The sequence below is a fragment of the Microtus oregoni genome, unplaced genomic scaffold (genome assembly GCF_018167655.1).
Source record: "Microtus oregoni isolate MIOR12 unplaced genomic scaffold, Mior012 000003F_ref0000135, whole genome shotgun sequence".
Classification (NCBI taxonomy): Eukaryota; Metazoa; Chordata; class Mammalia; order Rodentia; family Cricetidae; genus Microtus; species Microtus oregoni.
Genome location: NW_024543062.1, coordinates 58,119,855 through 58,137,140, shown reverse-complemented (window position 1 = coordinate 58,137,140; position 17,286 = coordinate 58,119,855). Strand labels below are relative to the sequence as shown.

At 40.5% G+C, this 17,286-nt stretch overlaps 1 protein-coding gene across 3 annotated transcripts in view; it reads left to right on the top strand.

Annotated features, from left to right (window-relative positions):
* Zranb3 (zinc finger RANBP2-type containing 3) overlaps positions 1-17,286 on the top strand; it is a 179,379-nt gene that overhangs the window by 51,017 nt on the left and 111,076 nt on the right. For all 3 annotated transcript variants that reach the window (XM_041648188.1, XM_041648189.1, XM_041648187.1), the window contains exon 3: positions 11,071-11,089. In XM_041648188.1, coding sequence (XP_041504122.1) covers positions 11,071-11,089 — 19 coding nt within the window. The remainder of the gene's footprint in view (positions 1-11,070; positions 11,090-17,286) is intronic.

Genomic DNA, 17,286 nt, shown 5'->3' with positions numbered 1-17,286 from the left:
CTGTCAGGTTGGTTCTTATCTTGACCCTCCTCTAAAGATTAAGTGGGCAAATGATGAACAAACAGGGAGAATCTTTGTTCTCATACATGGGTGGCAAGTAGGAAAGAAACTGAGAGGCCCCAAACTCTTGGTAACATCAGGCTGCCAGTCGCGGTGGTCTGAATAAGAATGGCCCCGACAGCTCATATATTTGAATGCTTAGTCATCAGAGTGGTACTCCTTCAGAAGAAATAGGAGGTGTGAACTTGTTTGAGAAAGTGTGTCAATGGGGTTAGGCTTTGAGATTTCAGAAGGTCCAGTTTCTCTCTCTCTTCCTGCTGCAGAGGGATTTGGAGTAGAATATTCAGCTATTTTTCCAGCACCATGTGTACCTGCATGCCACCATGCTCCTCGCCATGATAATGGACTAATTCTCTGAAACTTGAGCAAGCCCTAATTAAATGTTTTTTTTTTCTTTTTTTCTTTTTTTTTTTTGGTTTTTCGAGACAGGGTTTCTCTGTGGTTTTGGAGCCTGTCCTGGAACTAGCTCTTGTAGACCAGGCTGGTCTCGAACTCACAGTGATCCGCCTGCCTCTGCCTCCCGAGTGCTGGGATTAAAGGTGTGCGCCACCACCGCCCAGCAAATGTTTTTTTTCTAAGAGATGCTGTGGTCGTGGTGTCTCTTCATAGCACACTGACTAAGACACCAGACTGACAACAAGAGTACGAGGTGCACAGCTGTGAGTTCTCAGTGGTCCTTAGGATGCCAACCAAGATCAGGCTTCTGGAAAATGAGTTAGTTACAACACAGGTTGTCAATTAAAGCAAACATGGTGGACCTGGAAGGCAGGAATTGTGAGTGCCCTTCAAGGCCAAAATAACTCTCCTCTCAGAGGCTTAGTCATGTGTGAGTGTGACCTATTTCCCTGCTGGAGCAGGGTGGTGTCTGAACATTATCATCTTCCTCTGACAGCAGACTCGTAAATCTGAGAATGGAGAGGCTGTGGTGGTGGGTTGGGGAATGTTATATAGATTCATGTGAGTCGGCTGGCCATGCATATATGAGGTGATCAGTCATTTCCTCTTGCAGTGTTGCCCAGGCTGATCCTGAACCCCTAGGCTCAAGTAAGCTTCCTGGTTAAGTGTCTGCTACCACATTTTAAATCTTTTCTTTGTACCAAAATTCCTCTCTGACTACAGCTGTTGGTTCTATTTTCCACTGTCCATGTCTCCTTAGCCACTTTGGAATGATGATTACAAGGTTCCTGATAATGAGTATGATAGCCTTCTTATCTCTCCTGCGGGGTCCTATGCAGCATCCTTCCAGCATTTGACCCTGCAAACACGTTTAGTCTGTTGTAAATGACTTTAAACCAATATCTTTCTTCTCCTTCAATATCTCTTTTTATTCTTTGTTTCTTTTTTTTTGATTTTTTTTAAATTTATTTATTTATTAAAGATTTCTGTCTCTTCCCAGCCACCGCCTCCCATTTCCCTCCCCATCCCCCAATTAAGTCCCCCGCTCCTCAGCCCGAAGAGCAATCAGGGTTCCCTGCCCTGTGGGAAGTCCAAGGACCACCCACCTCCATCCAGGTCTAGTAAGGTGAGCATCTAAACTGCCTAGGCTCCCACAAAGCCAGTACGTGCAATAGGATCAGAAACCCATTGCCATTGTTCTTAAGTTCTCAGTAGTCCTCATTGTCCGCTATGTTCATAGAGTCTGGTTTTATCCCATGCTTTTTCAGACCCAGGCCAGCTGGCCTTGGTGAGTTCCCAATAGAATATCCCCATTGTCTCAGTGTGTGGGTGCACCCCTTGCAGTCCTGAGTTCCTTGCTCGTGCTCTCTCTCCTTCTGCTCCTGATTTGGACCTTGAGATTTATGTCCGGTGCTCCAATGTGTGTCTCTGTCTTCTTTCATCGCCTGATGAAGGTTAATATTCAGGAGGATGCCTATATGTTTTTCTTTGGGTTCTCCTTATTTAGCTTCTCTAGGATCACTAATTATAGGCTCAATGTCCTTTGTTTATGGCTAGAAACCAAATATGAGTGAGTACATCCCATGCTCCTCTTTTTGGGTCTGGCTTACCTCACTCAGGATAGTGTTTTCTATTTCCGTCCATTTGCATGCAAAATTCAAGAAGCCCTTGTTTTTTACTGCTGAGTAGTACTCTAATATGTATATATTCCATACTTTCTTCATCCATTCTTCCATTGAAGGGCATCTAGGTTGTTTCCAGGTTCTGGCTATTACTTCTTAAGATTCTGGCCAAGAACCAGGCTGCTTTTCTTGTCCTGTTTTTATAAACTATACTTTAAAATGCTATCCATTTCTGTTTTCCTGTTACCTTCACATGTAATGACTTTTTCATTTATTTTATTGTCTTTATTATTATTTTTCCATTTCTGATTCACATTTATATCTGCCTTGCAGATGTCACATTCACAAAGTCAGTAAGATGCTTACTTGGTAATTGTTTTTGTAGCTGTTTCCTTGAATTGAAACATTCCCTCATGAAAGAAGTAAAGGAAACTTACAAAGCTCAGGAAGTAAATAAAACTCAGAAGAAACTTACAGGATTTACAATGCTCCTTCCCACTAGGTTAGACAAATAGTAACAATAGCCGGATAGAGAAGACTCCTCAACCAGCACAAATGCTCCCTATGCAGGAAACTGCTGCCTGCAACTTTCTTGCTCTCACTCATGCAGGTGAAAAACAAAACAAAACAAAAAAAACCCCACCAAACAAACAAACAAAAAAAAGACAAAAGAATAAAAAACAGTTATCAGGTAAATACAATTACAATATCTAGTCCATTTGTATTTGGTAACTTTAGAGAAAGTACTGGCTATCTTATCTTTGAGTCTCAAGTTTTATACCTAATTTACCTTTTTATCATAACTAAGGAAAACTTTAAGTCTAATTATTTAGTCTTTAACTCCATCAAAGACCCTGGAAGGGTGTAATGTTACTTAATAATAGGGACATCTGGCTGCCTGGATAATCACCCAAAGTTCTTCTGTCATGTTAGCACGTCTATCTTTGTTCTATAGGCTCAGTTTATCTGACAGACTTTTTTGAGAAAAGCTTGGAAGTTTGAAGGATGATTTTACCTTATCTTGGCAAAGTTTGGCATTCGCTTTTTTTTTCATCCTGCTAGTCCAGTTTGTGCAATATACTGTCAGCAAATGAGGCAGGGGCAGTGTTTTTGCCCAGTGGCCAACTTTTGCTGTCGTGGACTGGCCTCAACAAAAATGCGTCTTACCAGGGTAGGGGCATGGGAATTGAAGAAATATAAGTAAAGGATATGAAGACACATAATAATAATACAGAAAACAGAAAGTATCAGGAGGGTGACTGAAATCCTGAATTCCACCCACATTTATTTTCCATAGCTTTTATACCCAATGTAAACTGGGGGAGAGGATAACAAAAGACTTTATTAACATGATACATAGGATAACTCACACAGTCAATGGCTTTATCACTCAGACATCAAATCATTAGCATTCTGTTGTCTAGGTAGTGAAGGTGTTCTAGGTCACGCATTCCAAAGACTGCTCTTCCCTAGGTGACCCCATAGTTAAAAAAGGAGTAGGTTTGCATATCCTGAACACCTGTCAGGATGGTATGGATTTAGTAGAATGAACTATCTTAATTTAAAAAGAACCAATCACCTCCTGAGTTAGCACAAGCAGCTATGCTGTCTAATCTCCAAACTCTCTGACCATCAGACAAGGTTGAAATGTGCTTGCATGTTTCGGCCTCCACAAAGAAAGTAAACACTATATGGAGTTTCTTCGCTACCTACCATCTTCTCTGAAGTAGATTGGTACTACCAGGAGCAGACATGTCTCATTGTCATAAAAAAAATCTTATTAAAACATCCTATAACCCTTATTCTGTAGAGAAAACAAAGTAGATCTGTTTGACCTTGAAAACATACCTAACGTGAAGGCAAGTTTGATTGTAATAGGTGACTAGATGCTAACCTGTATTTCTTTATTATCCTAAATAGTTTGTAAAACAACTTTCAAGGACTAGAAAGTTACATTACATTTTTAATTGAGCTGCATAGGTACAATACCTTTAACAAGAGAAGAAATGTATGTACAGTATATTCTAACAAAAATAACCTAAATGTATATAATCAAAATATCCTAAACAAGAGTAGAAACATATAGACAGTATTAAAAACCCCTTAAATTTGTATCAGTAAACCAAAATCCATACCAATGTAAAATACATTGAGATTAATAGTGGTTTTTTTTTTTTTATTTAAGTAGATTCAGTAATCTAATCTCATCATTTCTGTGTCATATCACCATGGTTTTCTTTAGAAAGAAATCTTTGAATTTAACTCTTTTGTTTAACTTTTTTTCTGACTATGATCAATAGTAACTGGTAACCAACCACCCCCTAAACAATGACAAACATGCATAATCCATTGAATAACCAAAACCCACAGTTCATACCCCATCTCTTGGAAATGTGGGCAATCTGTTGTTTGTGGGCATTAGTATCTTTGGCGGAACCTTGGGAAAATTAGAAAAGTTGTTAAGTCTTGACTGAAGTATTTGTGAGGTTGAATCGTCAGCCAGCAGCCTTGAAGCTGGGGCCGTTAGGCACTTCTGCCTGAGAGCCTTTTGTACTTGCATGACCCCTAGAACCCGAAAGTATCAGCCTTATGTGACTGAAATCATTACACTGTGTATTTCTCATCTTTATGTGACTTATTATTTTTTATTACTCTATTTCTTTTAAGAACTTTATTATTTTTAAACTATTTTTAATCTATGACTATATATACCTTTTCTCTCTCTCAAGCCAATGTATATTTTTAAATACTCTGTAACTCATTTAGAAGTTTTTTTTTTTTCCAGTCTGGATCTATATTTACTGGGCATTTGTATTGTTCTTTGATCACATGAGACATATCTTTTTTTTTGTCTTTTTTATTACTTTATAAATAATACCAATCAAAATTTCTACCTCCTGCCCTCCTCCCACATTCGTCCTGCTCCCCCCACACCCTTCCCCTCCCCCTCCAGTCCTGAGAAAGGGCAAGGTACCTTGCCCTGTGGGAAGTCCTAGGCCCTCTCCCCTACATGCATCCAAATAGAATAGGATCCCAAAGAGCCAGTACATGTTGTAGAGACAAATCCCAGTGCCATTATCATTGGCTTCTCAGTCTGCCCCAATTGTCCCCCACATGCAGAGGGTCCAGTTTGACCCCATGCTCATTCAGTCCCAGTTCAGCTGGATTTGGTGAGCTCCCATTACATCAGGCACACTGTCTCAGTGGGTGGACCAACCCCTCGTGGTCATGACTTCTTTGCTCATATTCTCCCTCCTTCTGCTCTTCAACTGGACCTTGGGAGCTCAGTCCAGTGCTCCGATGTGGGTCTCTGTTTCTATCTCTATCCATTGCCGGATGAAGGTTCTAAGGTGATATTGAAAATAGTCATCAGTCTGACTACAGGACAAGGCCAGTTCAGGCACCCTCTCCTCCACTGCCCAGGGTTCTAGCTGGGATCATCCCCGTGGACTCCTGGGAACCCCTCCAGGGCTAAAGCCTCTTTGCCAACCCCAAAATGGCTCCCTCAATTAAGATATCTCCTACCGTGCTCCCATGTCCACCCTTCCTCCATCTCAACCATCCCACTCCCCCAAACTCTCCCCAACCCTCTCCTTTTCCCCTCTCTCTCTTCCTCTCCCCTTCCCCCTACTTCACTCCCACGCCCATGCTCCAACTTTTGCCTGGTGATCTTGTCTGCTTCCAATTTCCAGGAGGATCTATATATGTTTTTCTTTGGGTTCACCTTATTATTAAGCTTCTCTAGGATCGTGAACTACACAGGCTCAATGTCCTTTATTTATGGCTAGAATCCACTAATGAGTGAGTACATACCATATTCATCTTTTTGGGTCTGGGTTATCTCACTCAGGATAGTGTTTTCTATTTCCATCTATTCACATGCAAAATTCAAGATGTCATTGTTTTTTACCACTGAGTAATACTCTAATGTGTAGATGTGCCACACTTTCTTTTTTTTTATTTAAATTTATTTATTTATTAAGGATTTCTGCCTCGTCCCCGCAACCGCTTCCCATTTCCCTCCCCCTCCCCCGATCAAGTCCCCCTCCCTCATCTGCTCAAAGAGCAATCAGGGTTTCCTGACCTGTGGGAAGCCCAAGGACTGCCCACCTCTATCCAGGTCTCATAAGGTGAGCATCCAAACTGCCTAGGCTCCCACAAAACCAGTACGTGCAGTAGGATCAAAAACCCACTGCAATTGTTCTTGAATTCTCAGTATTCCTCATTGTCCGCTATGTTCAGCTAGTCCGGATTTATCCCATGCTTTTTCAGACCTAGGCCAGCTGGCCTTGGTGAGATCCCAATAGAACATCCCCATTGTCTTAGTGTGTGGGTGCACCCCTCGTGGTCCTGAGTTCCTTGCTCGTGCTCCGTCTCCTTCTGCTCCTGATTTGGACCTTGAGATTTCTGTCCGGTGCTCCCATGTGGGTCTCTGTCTCTGTCTCCTTTCATTGCCTGATGAAGGTTAATATTCATGAGGATGCCTATGTGTTTGTCTTTGGATTCACCTTCTTATTTAGCTTCTCTAGGAACATGAATTATAAGCTCAATGTCCTTTATTTATGGCTAGAAACCAAATATGAGTGAGTACATCCCATGTTCCTCTTTTTGGGTCTGGCTTACCTCACTCAGGATAGTGTTTTCTATTTCCATCCATTTGTATGCAAAATTCAAGAAGTCCTTGTTTTTTACTGCTGAGTAATACTCTAATATGTATATATTCCATACTTTCTTCATCCATTCTTCCGTTGAAGGGCATCTAGGTTGTTTCCAGGTTCTGGCTATTACAAACAATGCTGCCATGAACATAGTTGAGCATATACTTTTGTTGTATGATAGGGCCTCTCTTGGGTATATTCCCAAGAGTGGTATTGCTGGATCCAGGGGTAGGTTGATCCCGAATTTCCTGAGAAACCGAAACACTGCTTTCCAGAGTGGTTGCACAAGTTTGCATTCCCACCAGCAATGGGTGAGTGTACCCCTTTCTCCACAACCTCTCCAGCAAAGGCTATCATTGGTGTTTTTTTTATTTTAGCCATTCTGACAGGTGTAAGGTGGTATCTTAAAGTTGTCTTGATTTGCATTTCCCTGATTGCTAAGGAAGTTGAGCATGACCTTAAGTGTCTTTTGGCCATTTGAAGTTCTTCTGTTGAGAATTGTCTGTTCAGCTCAGTGCCCCATTTTATAATTGGGTTGATTAGCCTTTTGCGGTCTAGTTTCTTGAGTTCTTTATATATTTTGGAGATCAAACCTTTGTCAGTTGCGGGGTTGGTGAAGTTCTTCTCCCAGTCAGTGGGTTGCCTTTTTGTCTTAGTGACAGTGTCCTTTGCTTTACAGAAGCTTCTCAGCCTCAGGAAGTCCCATTTATTCAATGATGCCCTCTTAGTGTCTGTGCTGCTGGGGTTATACATAGGAAGTGGTCTCCTGTGCCCATGTGCTGTAGAGTACTTCCCACTTTCTCTTCTATCAGGTTCAGTGTGTTCGGACTGATATTGAGGTCTTTAATCCATTTGGACTTGAGTTTAGTGCATGGTGATAGATATGGATCTATTTTCATTCTTCTACAGATTGACATCCAGTTTTGCCAGCACAATTTGTTGAAGATGCTCTCTTTTTTCCATTGTATACTTTTAGCTCCTTTATCGAAAATCAGGCGTTCATAGGTTTGTGGGTTAATGTCAGGGTCTTCTATTCGATTCCATTGGTCGACTTCTCTGTTTTTATGCCAATACCAAGCTGTTTTCAATACTGTAGCTCTGTAATAGAGTTTGAAGTCAGGGATGGTAATGCCTCCAGACAATCCTTTATTGTATAAGATTGTTTTGGCTATCCTGGGTTTTTTGTTTTTCCATATAAAGTTGATTATTGTCTTCTCCAGATCTGTGAAGAATTTTGATGGGATTTTGATGGGGATTGCATTGAATCTATAGATTGCTTTTGGTAGAATTGCCATTTTTACTATGTTGATCCTCCCAATCCAAGAGCAAGGGAGGTCTTTCCATTTTCTGGTGTCTTCTTCAATTTCTTTCTTCAAAGACTTATAGTTCTTGTCAAGTAGATCTTTCACTTCCTTGGTCAGAGTTACCCCAAGATATTTTATGCTATTTGGATGTGCCACACTTTCTTTATCCATTCTTCCATTGAGGGGCATCTAGGTTGTTTCCAGGTTCTGGCATTATACAAATCATGCTGCTATGAACATAGTTGAACAAATGCTTTTGTAGTATGATTGGGCATCTCTTGGGCCTTTGCACTTCTAACTGTTAAAGCACTCCTCCTTTAGACTCTTTCATGACTCTTCCCTCCCTTCATTCCCTATTCTCTATTATTCCTCACTTTAGTTTTTAAAGAGGACGTAATGCCACCTAAATCAAGTATTTTTTTTTCTTCTAGTCACTGTACTTAAGGGTGAAACATTAATCTAATTAATCCTTATCAATAAAAAATTGGGAGTCAAGATATCCAGATATGAACCTGAAAGACCAAAGAAGCAGGGAGCAACCACCTGTCCCTTCCTACCTCTTCTGTTCCTCTGTCCCAAAAGGGCTGAGGTCCACTCTCAGCCCCACCCTACTACTTCCTGTCTCCTCTCTGTACAGTCCTCCAAACTTCTATGGTTAATTTTGGTCCACTAGTGGCTATCTCCACTCTCTGACTCCAAGCAAGCTGTGTTGGTCAAAACACCACAAAAGCCGGGCGATGGTGGCGCACACCTTTAATCCCAGCAGAGGCAGAGGCAGGCGGATCTCTGTGAGTTCGAGGCCAGCCTGGTCTACAAGAGCTAGTTCCAGGACAGGAACCAAAAAGCTACGGAGAAACCCTGTCTCAAAAATCCAAAACAAACAAACAAACAAAAAAAAACACAACAAAAATACCACACAACATAAGGGAAAGACTGAAGTTTACCATCTCTCCAGCACAGTGATATCTACATAATAGACTCTGCATAAATAATATACTCTTAAAGAGACATCTTTGATTAATTTCAGTAGGATTTTATTTCCTTATATGAGACAAGTGTACACTTAACCTGTATGTGTACTTGTAGAGATTAGAGATTGACTTCGGCTATCTTTCTGTATTGCTTGATACCTTATTTTTGAGACAGGGTCTCTTACTCAACCCAGAGTTTACCATTTTGGTTAGCTTGGCTGGCCGAGCCCCCAAAGTCTACCTGTTCCTATTTTTTTTCATGCTGGGATTAGTGAGCACCAGCATGCCCAGATTTTATGTGCATTTTATAAACTGGACTCAGATCCTCACACCTGAAGGACGAGCATCTCCCCAGCCTTTGGCTTTTATTTTAAAATTTATGAATCTCTCTGGGGAAATGCCGTGTTACTTCTTAATTTTCTACTTTCTCTAAAATGTGTAGTAAACCAATTTCTACTGAATTACTTGTATTTTAGCTTTCCCTTAGTTGGGATTATTTTTGTCCTCATGTTGCACTTGCTGCCTGCAGCTGGTCACTGATTATCCTGACCATGCTTGCTGTGCTCTTTTTTCTCTCTATTTCTTCTGCTTAGAATCTCAGTTTATAAGCCCAGTGCTCACTTCACACTGGATCAAATTTACTTCTAGAAATCAGTTTTTTAAAAAGAATACAGCAGATATAGGCTGGGGAGATAGCTCACTTGGTGGAGTGCTTACTGCACAAGAGTAAGGACCTAACCAAAACAAAAAAAAAAAAAAGAAAAAGAAAGAAAAAGAGTAAGGACCTGAGTTCTGATACCAGACCAGGGGTTGTACGTCTGTAATCCTAGCCCTGGAGAGGTGGTGACAGGTGACTCCCCTGGTGCTCAATAACCAGCTAGCCTTCCCAGGTCAGTGAGCTCCAGCTTCAGTGAGAAAACCTATCTCAAAATAGGAGGTTGGAGAGACCTTCCATTCTCTCCTCTAGATGCCTGGGAACACATAGAAATCACAAATGTACATGTGCATACACACACACAAACACACATACACACACACACCTTCACTCCTCCACACAAGATAAAGTTAGCAAAATAATAGAACTCAAATTCATCACAACAAAGACCGAACTATAGCACACATACTTTGATTTGGCATATAAAATCAGATCTCAGATTTGTGCCAAAATGTGGTTGCTAGTCAGTGTAATGGCTAGTATTGTCAACTAGATATATCTAGAATAACCTGGAAAGAGTCTTTGTGAGTCTAGGTCAGGTTGGCCTGTCGACCTGACTGTGTGCTTTTGTTGTATTGCCTTCGTTAATGTGAGAGGATCCAGCCTGAAAGTAGGCAGCACTGTTTCTTAATTTGGGGTCCTGGACTGTGCGACGAAGGACTGGGTATAGAGGAAGCTAGCCGAATAGGAAATATATATACGTTAATTACTTTCTGCTCTTGTCTGTGACTGAGATGTAGCTGTTTTGAGTTCTTGTCTCCTTGAGTTCTGTGCTGTACTAGAATGTCAGGGTACTTTATTACAGAAACAAATAAAACAAAACCTTTCATTTTCTTGTTTAATTAATTAGTTAATTAATTAATTGAGACTTGGTCTCACTATGTACCTCTGGCTGTCCTGGAGCTCACTACGAAGACCAGGCTGGCCTTGAACTCAGAGGTCCATTTGCCTCTGCCTCCAGAGTTCTGGAATTAAAGGCGTGCACCATCACACTGTTCTTTAATCCAGCATCCTCAACTATAGGAACTGCCAGGATTATAGTTTAAGAATGGAGGCAGAAGGCATTCTTCATAATCTCTTGCCATTTTGCTTGGTTCCTCAAGTGTTTTTATTTGCATGTCTTTCCACGGTGAGGAGTGGCAATAACTTACCTGTAGCGCTGACACTCTCACATAGACATACGTAGGCATAGAGTTGAAATCACCACTGTCCAGTGCTCGTGCTGTTGCAGACACCTCTCTGGCGTAATCCTTTAGCTTTTGTAAAGTGTGAGTTACTTAATCAGAACTCTGAATAGTCGTCCCTTTGATAATTAACTTGTTATTTTGTTTTCCTTTTTTCCAGGTGTATGGTGGCAGACGAAGTAAGTACTCTTGAGCCTTCTCTAAAACCGGTGTTCACTGTCCTCTGTTTTCTCACGTGACCATAGATCTACCTGTGTAGTGGGGGAAACACAAAAAGAAATAAATTTACTTGTATAATAGCCATTTCCCCTTAAATACTTCTGTATACAATGCATATAATTTTGTGTATGTGTGTAAACTTTCAAAAACAACCAGTTTTGTCCACATAAAATACAAAGTTAACACTCTGCTACGTCTTCACAAGGACGTCCTTGCAAGAGTTCACAGCTACAGTATGCTTTTGTACCTTGGCTACCTTAGTAACTTTTCCATTGCCGTGATAAGGTATCATGACCAAAGGCAACTCAGGACGTAGGGATTCAAAGGGGTGGATTCCACCACGACCAGCAGAGGCGTAGGAACAGGTGGAGAGGTGTGGTAGGAGCAGAATGCTGCTCAATTGATTACATTTTATCTACACACAGGAAACAGATAACAGGAAGTGTGGTCAGGTCATACAAGCTGTCCCTAGTCATGTATTTCCTTCCCAAATAGGACTACCAATCAGTTGTTGACGTCTGTGAGCCGCCGGAAGACTTTCTCACCCTAGCCACCAGATTCGCCTTCTCTTTGATGACATAGAGATTTGAACACACACACACACACACTACACAAAATTTCTCGTGAAGTAGGACAAACATTTGGTCAGTTTTATAACCACTCATTCACTTTAGAGTCTCCAGTGTTCTCAGTGGATATTAGCCAGTTTACAGAATTCATTATGAACTCTTAGTCTGGAAGTCTTTTCCTACCATGAGTTCTTGTTTTGTTATTTTGTTGTTGTTGTTTTTGTTTATTTGCTTTTCAAGACAGGGTTTCCCTGTATAACATCCCTGGCTGTTCTTGAACTCACTTTGTAGACCAGGCTGGCCTCAAACTCACAGAGATCTGCCTGCTTCTGGTTCCCAAGTACAGGGATTAAAGGTGTGCACCACCACAACCTAGTGCTTTGTTCTTGTTTATATACAGCTTCACATCACTTTTCATCAGTACTGCTTTGTCTTATTTCAAATATTTGAAATTTATTTATTTATTTATTTATTTTTGTGTGGGTGTTTGTCCGCATGTATGTCTGAACCAAATCTGTGCCTGATGCCTGTGTCTGTATGCTTCCAGGTACCACTCATTTCCAGATTACACCAGCACTCTCCTCTTCCGAATGCCATTCAATAATATTGTTTCAGACTTTTGAAAAAAAACTTTAATGTGTATGAGTGTTTTGCCTGAACATGTGTTTTTGCACCATGTTTGTGCCTGGAGCCCAAGGAAGCTAGAAGAGGACATTGCGTCTGCTGGACAAAATGTGTTCCGCAGTTCATTTTGGAATCTCCTGACCTCATTTTTTACATATATGTGCATGTTTTATGTTTACGTTTTGAGCTATTAAATTTTTAGCAGTGGACATTGGCCAGTGCTTTGGAATCTCTGTTCCAGTATAGCACTATGGTTTCAGTGTCCTACACAATTCCCGAGTCCCACTACACAAACCTCAGCCATCAGTGATATAGCTAATGACTATATAGTTTTTCCTTTTCCAAACTCTCATATAAATAGAATCAAATAAAGCTTTTCCAGACTGGTTTTACTCTCATAGTGATATGTGTTTAAGAGTTGTGCTAGTTACTTACTGTTGCTACAACGAAATACCAGACTGAAGCAGCTCAGGGAAGGAGTGGTTTCTTTTGGCTCACAGTTAGCTGGTACAGTTCTTCATAGTGGGGAAGGCGTGGCCACAGGATCTTGAGGCTGCTGGTCACATTGCATCTCCAGTCGGGGCAGAGAGAGATGAGTTGCTGGTGTTTCATTCACTTTCTTCTTTTGTTCAGTGTGGGACCCCAGCCATAGAATGGTGCCGCCCATGTTCAGGGTAGATCTTGCCACTTCAATTAACCTAATGTATAAAATCCCTCATTTATAAATTTATAATCTGTAAACATTCTTAGGGCTCAGTTTCTTAGTTTGCTCTCCACCATTTCAAGTTGGAGAGTAATATTAACCACCATAAGATTCCTCCCCACCTTTTTGTTTGCTGTGTTTTGTCTTTTTGAAACAGGGGCTCACTATGTAGCTTTGTCTGGCCCAGAACTTGATATTAGACCAAACTGGTCTTGGACTCACAGAGATCCTCCCTCTACCTCCAGAGTGTTGAGATTAAAGGTGTGCATCAATGCATTTGGCTTCTCCACAAGCGGTCTTTCTTTTCTTTCTTTTTGTCACTGAGTACTTTTATTTTATAATATGGATATACCACAATTTTTTTCTTTTTTTAAAAAGGCTTCATTTTAGCCGGGCGGTTGTGGTGCACGCCTTTAATCCCAGCACTTGGGAGGCAGAGGCAGGCGGATCTCTGTGAGTTCGAGGCCAGCCTGGACTACGAGAGCTAGTTCCAGGACAGGAACCAAAAAGCTACAGAGAAACCCTGTCTCGAAAAATCCAAAAAAAAAAAAAAAAAAGGCTTCATTTTAACTTTTAAGTGTGTGTGAGATGGTGAGATGTCTGTGTGCACATACGTGCATTGCTTGTGGAGTTCAGAAGAGGGTGTCAGATTCCTTGGAGCTGGAGTTACAGGAAGTTGTGAGCCACCAGCAAACTGACTTCAAGTCACTTGGAAAAGCACTGCACCTTATTAACTACTGACCTATCTCTCCAGTCCTCCACAGTTTTTTTTTTCTGTTCACCCCAGTGAAGCAACATCTTGGTTCTTCTAGGGTTTGAATATGGGTGTAGCTCATAATATGGGTGCAATGGTAGGCGAGCCACTTCCCTCCAGGTTATCCTGTGGGCATCAGTTTTTTCATGGGTTGAGCAGAAATCATGGAGTTTCTGTATTACATGGTGTATCGGTTTCCTATTGCTGGTATAATAAAGAATCACTAAATGGATATGTTTAAAGCCATATGATGTCAACATTCTGGAGGTTAGAAGTGTCAGAGTACCTCGAAAAACCAAAAAAAAAAAAGTGTCAGAGTGCTAGGGCTGTAGTTTGGTGAGGGTACAGCCTGAGATAGGTGTCAGATTGTTGGGGCTGTAGTTTGATGGTGAATGTACAGCCTGAGATAGGTGTCAGAGTGCTGGGGCTGTAGTTTGGTGAGGGTACAGCCTGAGATAGGTGTCAGATTGTTGGGGCTATAGTTTGATGGTGAGGGTACAACTTGAGATAGGTGTCAGACTGTAGTTTGATGATGAAGGTACAACCTGAAGTAGGTATCAGCCTGACTGATCTCTTGAGAACTCCCAGGAATAACCTGTCTGTAAGGGCTGGCTGGCTGGCATTTCTTGGCTTGCAGATGTTATCATTTCATTTTCTATCTCCATCTTCGTAAGGTGTTTGTTCTCTGTGTATCGATTTGTCTTCTCTTACACAGATACTAATCATTTAGAATTAAGGACTTACCTCTGGGTGAAGTCATCTTAACTAATTACTGTATATCTGCGACTTTCTAAATCGGGTCAAATCCTGTAGTTCTATGGTTAGGACTTCACTGTATCTTTTGAGTGGGACGACACAGTTCAAATCAGAACCAGTAGTCAAAAATTTTTAGAATGACCATTTAATATTTTTGACCATAATAATTTTGTAATAATTTTTCCCATGATTTTTGTGTATTTCTGCTTCTTTTCAGCACTGTACACAGAGTATAATATAAATTTTCTTATTAATTAGGGCTATCAGCTGTTGACATATGTGAGACGTCTTATTTAATTCCTTTGGCTGCTTTAAGATCCATGTCTGTTTCTTTCCGTTCTGTTTTCTTCCCGGTCCTAAGTGAGTTATTTATGAGTCAAAATACCATGATTCCTGTATCTGTTATTGATATTCATCCTACACCCCTTAATGATAAGCAGTTTTAGAGTAGATCTATGAAGCCGTCCTGTCTGCTAAGTATTCCTGTCACTGCTGAATTGTTTGAGATCTACATTTCATGGTAGTTGGTTGATTTGTTTTGTTTTCTGATTGGGTCTCACTATGTAGCCCTGGCTGCCCTGGAACTCATTCTGTAGACCAGCCTAGCCTCAAACTCACAGAGATCCGCCTACCTCTGCTTCCTAGGTATTGGATTAAAGGAGTGCGCCATAGCTACTTTTTTTTTTTTTTTTTTTTTTTTGGTTTTTCAAGACAGGGTTTCTCTGTAGCTTTGGAGCCTGTCCTGGAACTAGCTCTTGTAGACCAGGCTGGTCTCGAACTCACAGAGATCCGCCTGCCTCTGCCTCCTGAGTGCGTGCGCCACCACCGCCAGGCCATAGCTACATTTTAGTTTAATTTATAATATATCATTAACTCTGAGCTTGACCTTACTTTTTTATCATAGCATTAACTCCTATCATTTATTACTTTTTTATATTTATTTATTTATTTATTTTTTTCGAGACAGGGTTTCTCTGTAACTTTGGAGCCTGTCCTGGAATTTACTCTGTAGACCAGGCTGGCCTCAAACTCACAGAGATCCACCTGCCTTTGCCTCCAGAATGCTGGGATTAAAGGCATATGCCACCACCGCCCAGCCTTATTTTTATAACTTTTAAAATCTTACTAGTTTGTAACATAGTATGAATTTAATTTTTAAAAAAGTTTTATGAGATTAAGTTCTCATGTATTCCAGGCTTGCCTTGAACTTAGTATTTAACTCAGATTCTCTTTGAAATCCCTCCCTTCTTCCTTTTCCTTTCCATCTCTAGCCCTTCCTTCCTTTGTTCTTTCCATTTTTTGTTTTTTTGAGACAGATTCACTCTGTAGCTGACATTTTCTCAAAACTCAGTATATGGTTCAGACTGGCTGAAAACCTGAATGCTAAGATTCCTGGCATAAACCCATATGCACCTATTAATTACTTATTTATATGTACTATAATTGCTAATAATTTTCAGATAACATTTATTTCTTATGTAACATTTTTCTTTTGAAGTTCAGATGTATCTCCTTTGTTCTACTCAACTGGTTCCCTAAAACCAGAGTCATTTTTTTTTATTGACATAGATAATATTTTATAAATCACTACCATGGCTAGCGTCTTTTGCTTCCCAGTCATTTATTTGGAAGTGGTTTAACAGTTAAAGAAGAGTTGAAAAGACTTGATGACCTTATAATTTTGATATATCCTGTTTACTTTTATAGATCAAATTTGAATTAATTCAATAATAATTGATTGACTGTGCACTTTTGAGCCACTTCCGCACTTAAGAATCTTTTAGGAAATTTGAAACTATTTTATTATTAATCCTACTAAAGAAGAGAGAGGTTATTTAATAATCTATTAGGTAATATTGGGGAAATAGTAGGGTGTTCCTCCCCAAGAAAAATATCAAAAACAAAATAGATTTTTAAGATTCTTGGTGACTTGGCATTGTAGGAGAAACTGCCTGTACCTGTCTAATACAGATATAATTGTTCTTTTTTTGTGATAAAATGCCCTGACCTAAGCAATTTAGGGAAAAAAGCTATTTATTTCAGTTTAGAGTTCCAGTTTACAATGTCATAACAAACTCAGAGTGAAGGCGTAAGTCACAAACAATGCCACACCAATTCGGGGTTATGATTATTAGGGTGGTATTTATTTAAAGGGGAAAAAACTTACAGATCACTGTCCCAGGCAACAGCCCTCTACGCAACCAGGAAAGGAGTCTAGTCGCAGGCGGAGCAGGAAGTGAAGAGAGCGAGGAGAGGGAAGTGGCCGCTTTTTTAAAGGGAGAGAAACCACGCCCCAGTGGGCTGGTACCTCAGCGGTGATAGGCTGGAGGAGTGGGAGGACCTCCCGCAACACCTCCCCCTTTTGTTTAAATAAGAGAGTTCTAAACCTACTATGAAATTATATAAAATAAGTACAAATATCCTATTCTAACTAGCTTAGGTCTTATATAATAAATAACTTGGCCAAGTCATGAGAGAAAGTAACTACATTTATATAGTCTTCAACCCCATCGAAGATCTGAGAAGGGAAATAATGTTACCTGGGTAATTAGGAAGTTCAGTAAAACAACTTCCAAAACATGCAACAAATTACAGAGACAACTAGCTACCTGGGCAATCACCCAAAGTCACATTAGCAGCGTTGAAGCAACCAACTTTGGCTAAGGCCTAACATAACTGACATACCATTTTCTAAGGCAAGCAACTTTTCAAAACTATCTTACCCTGTCTTGGCAGGATATGACAGTCCTG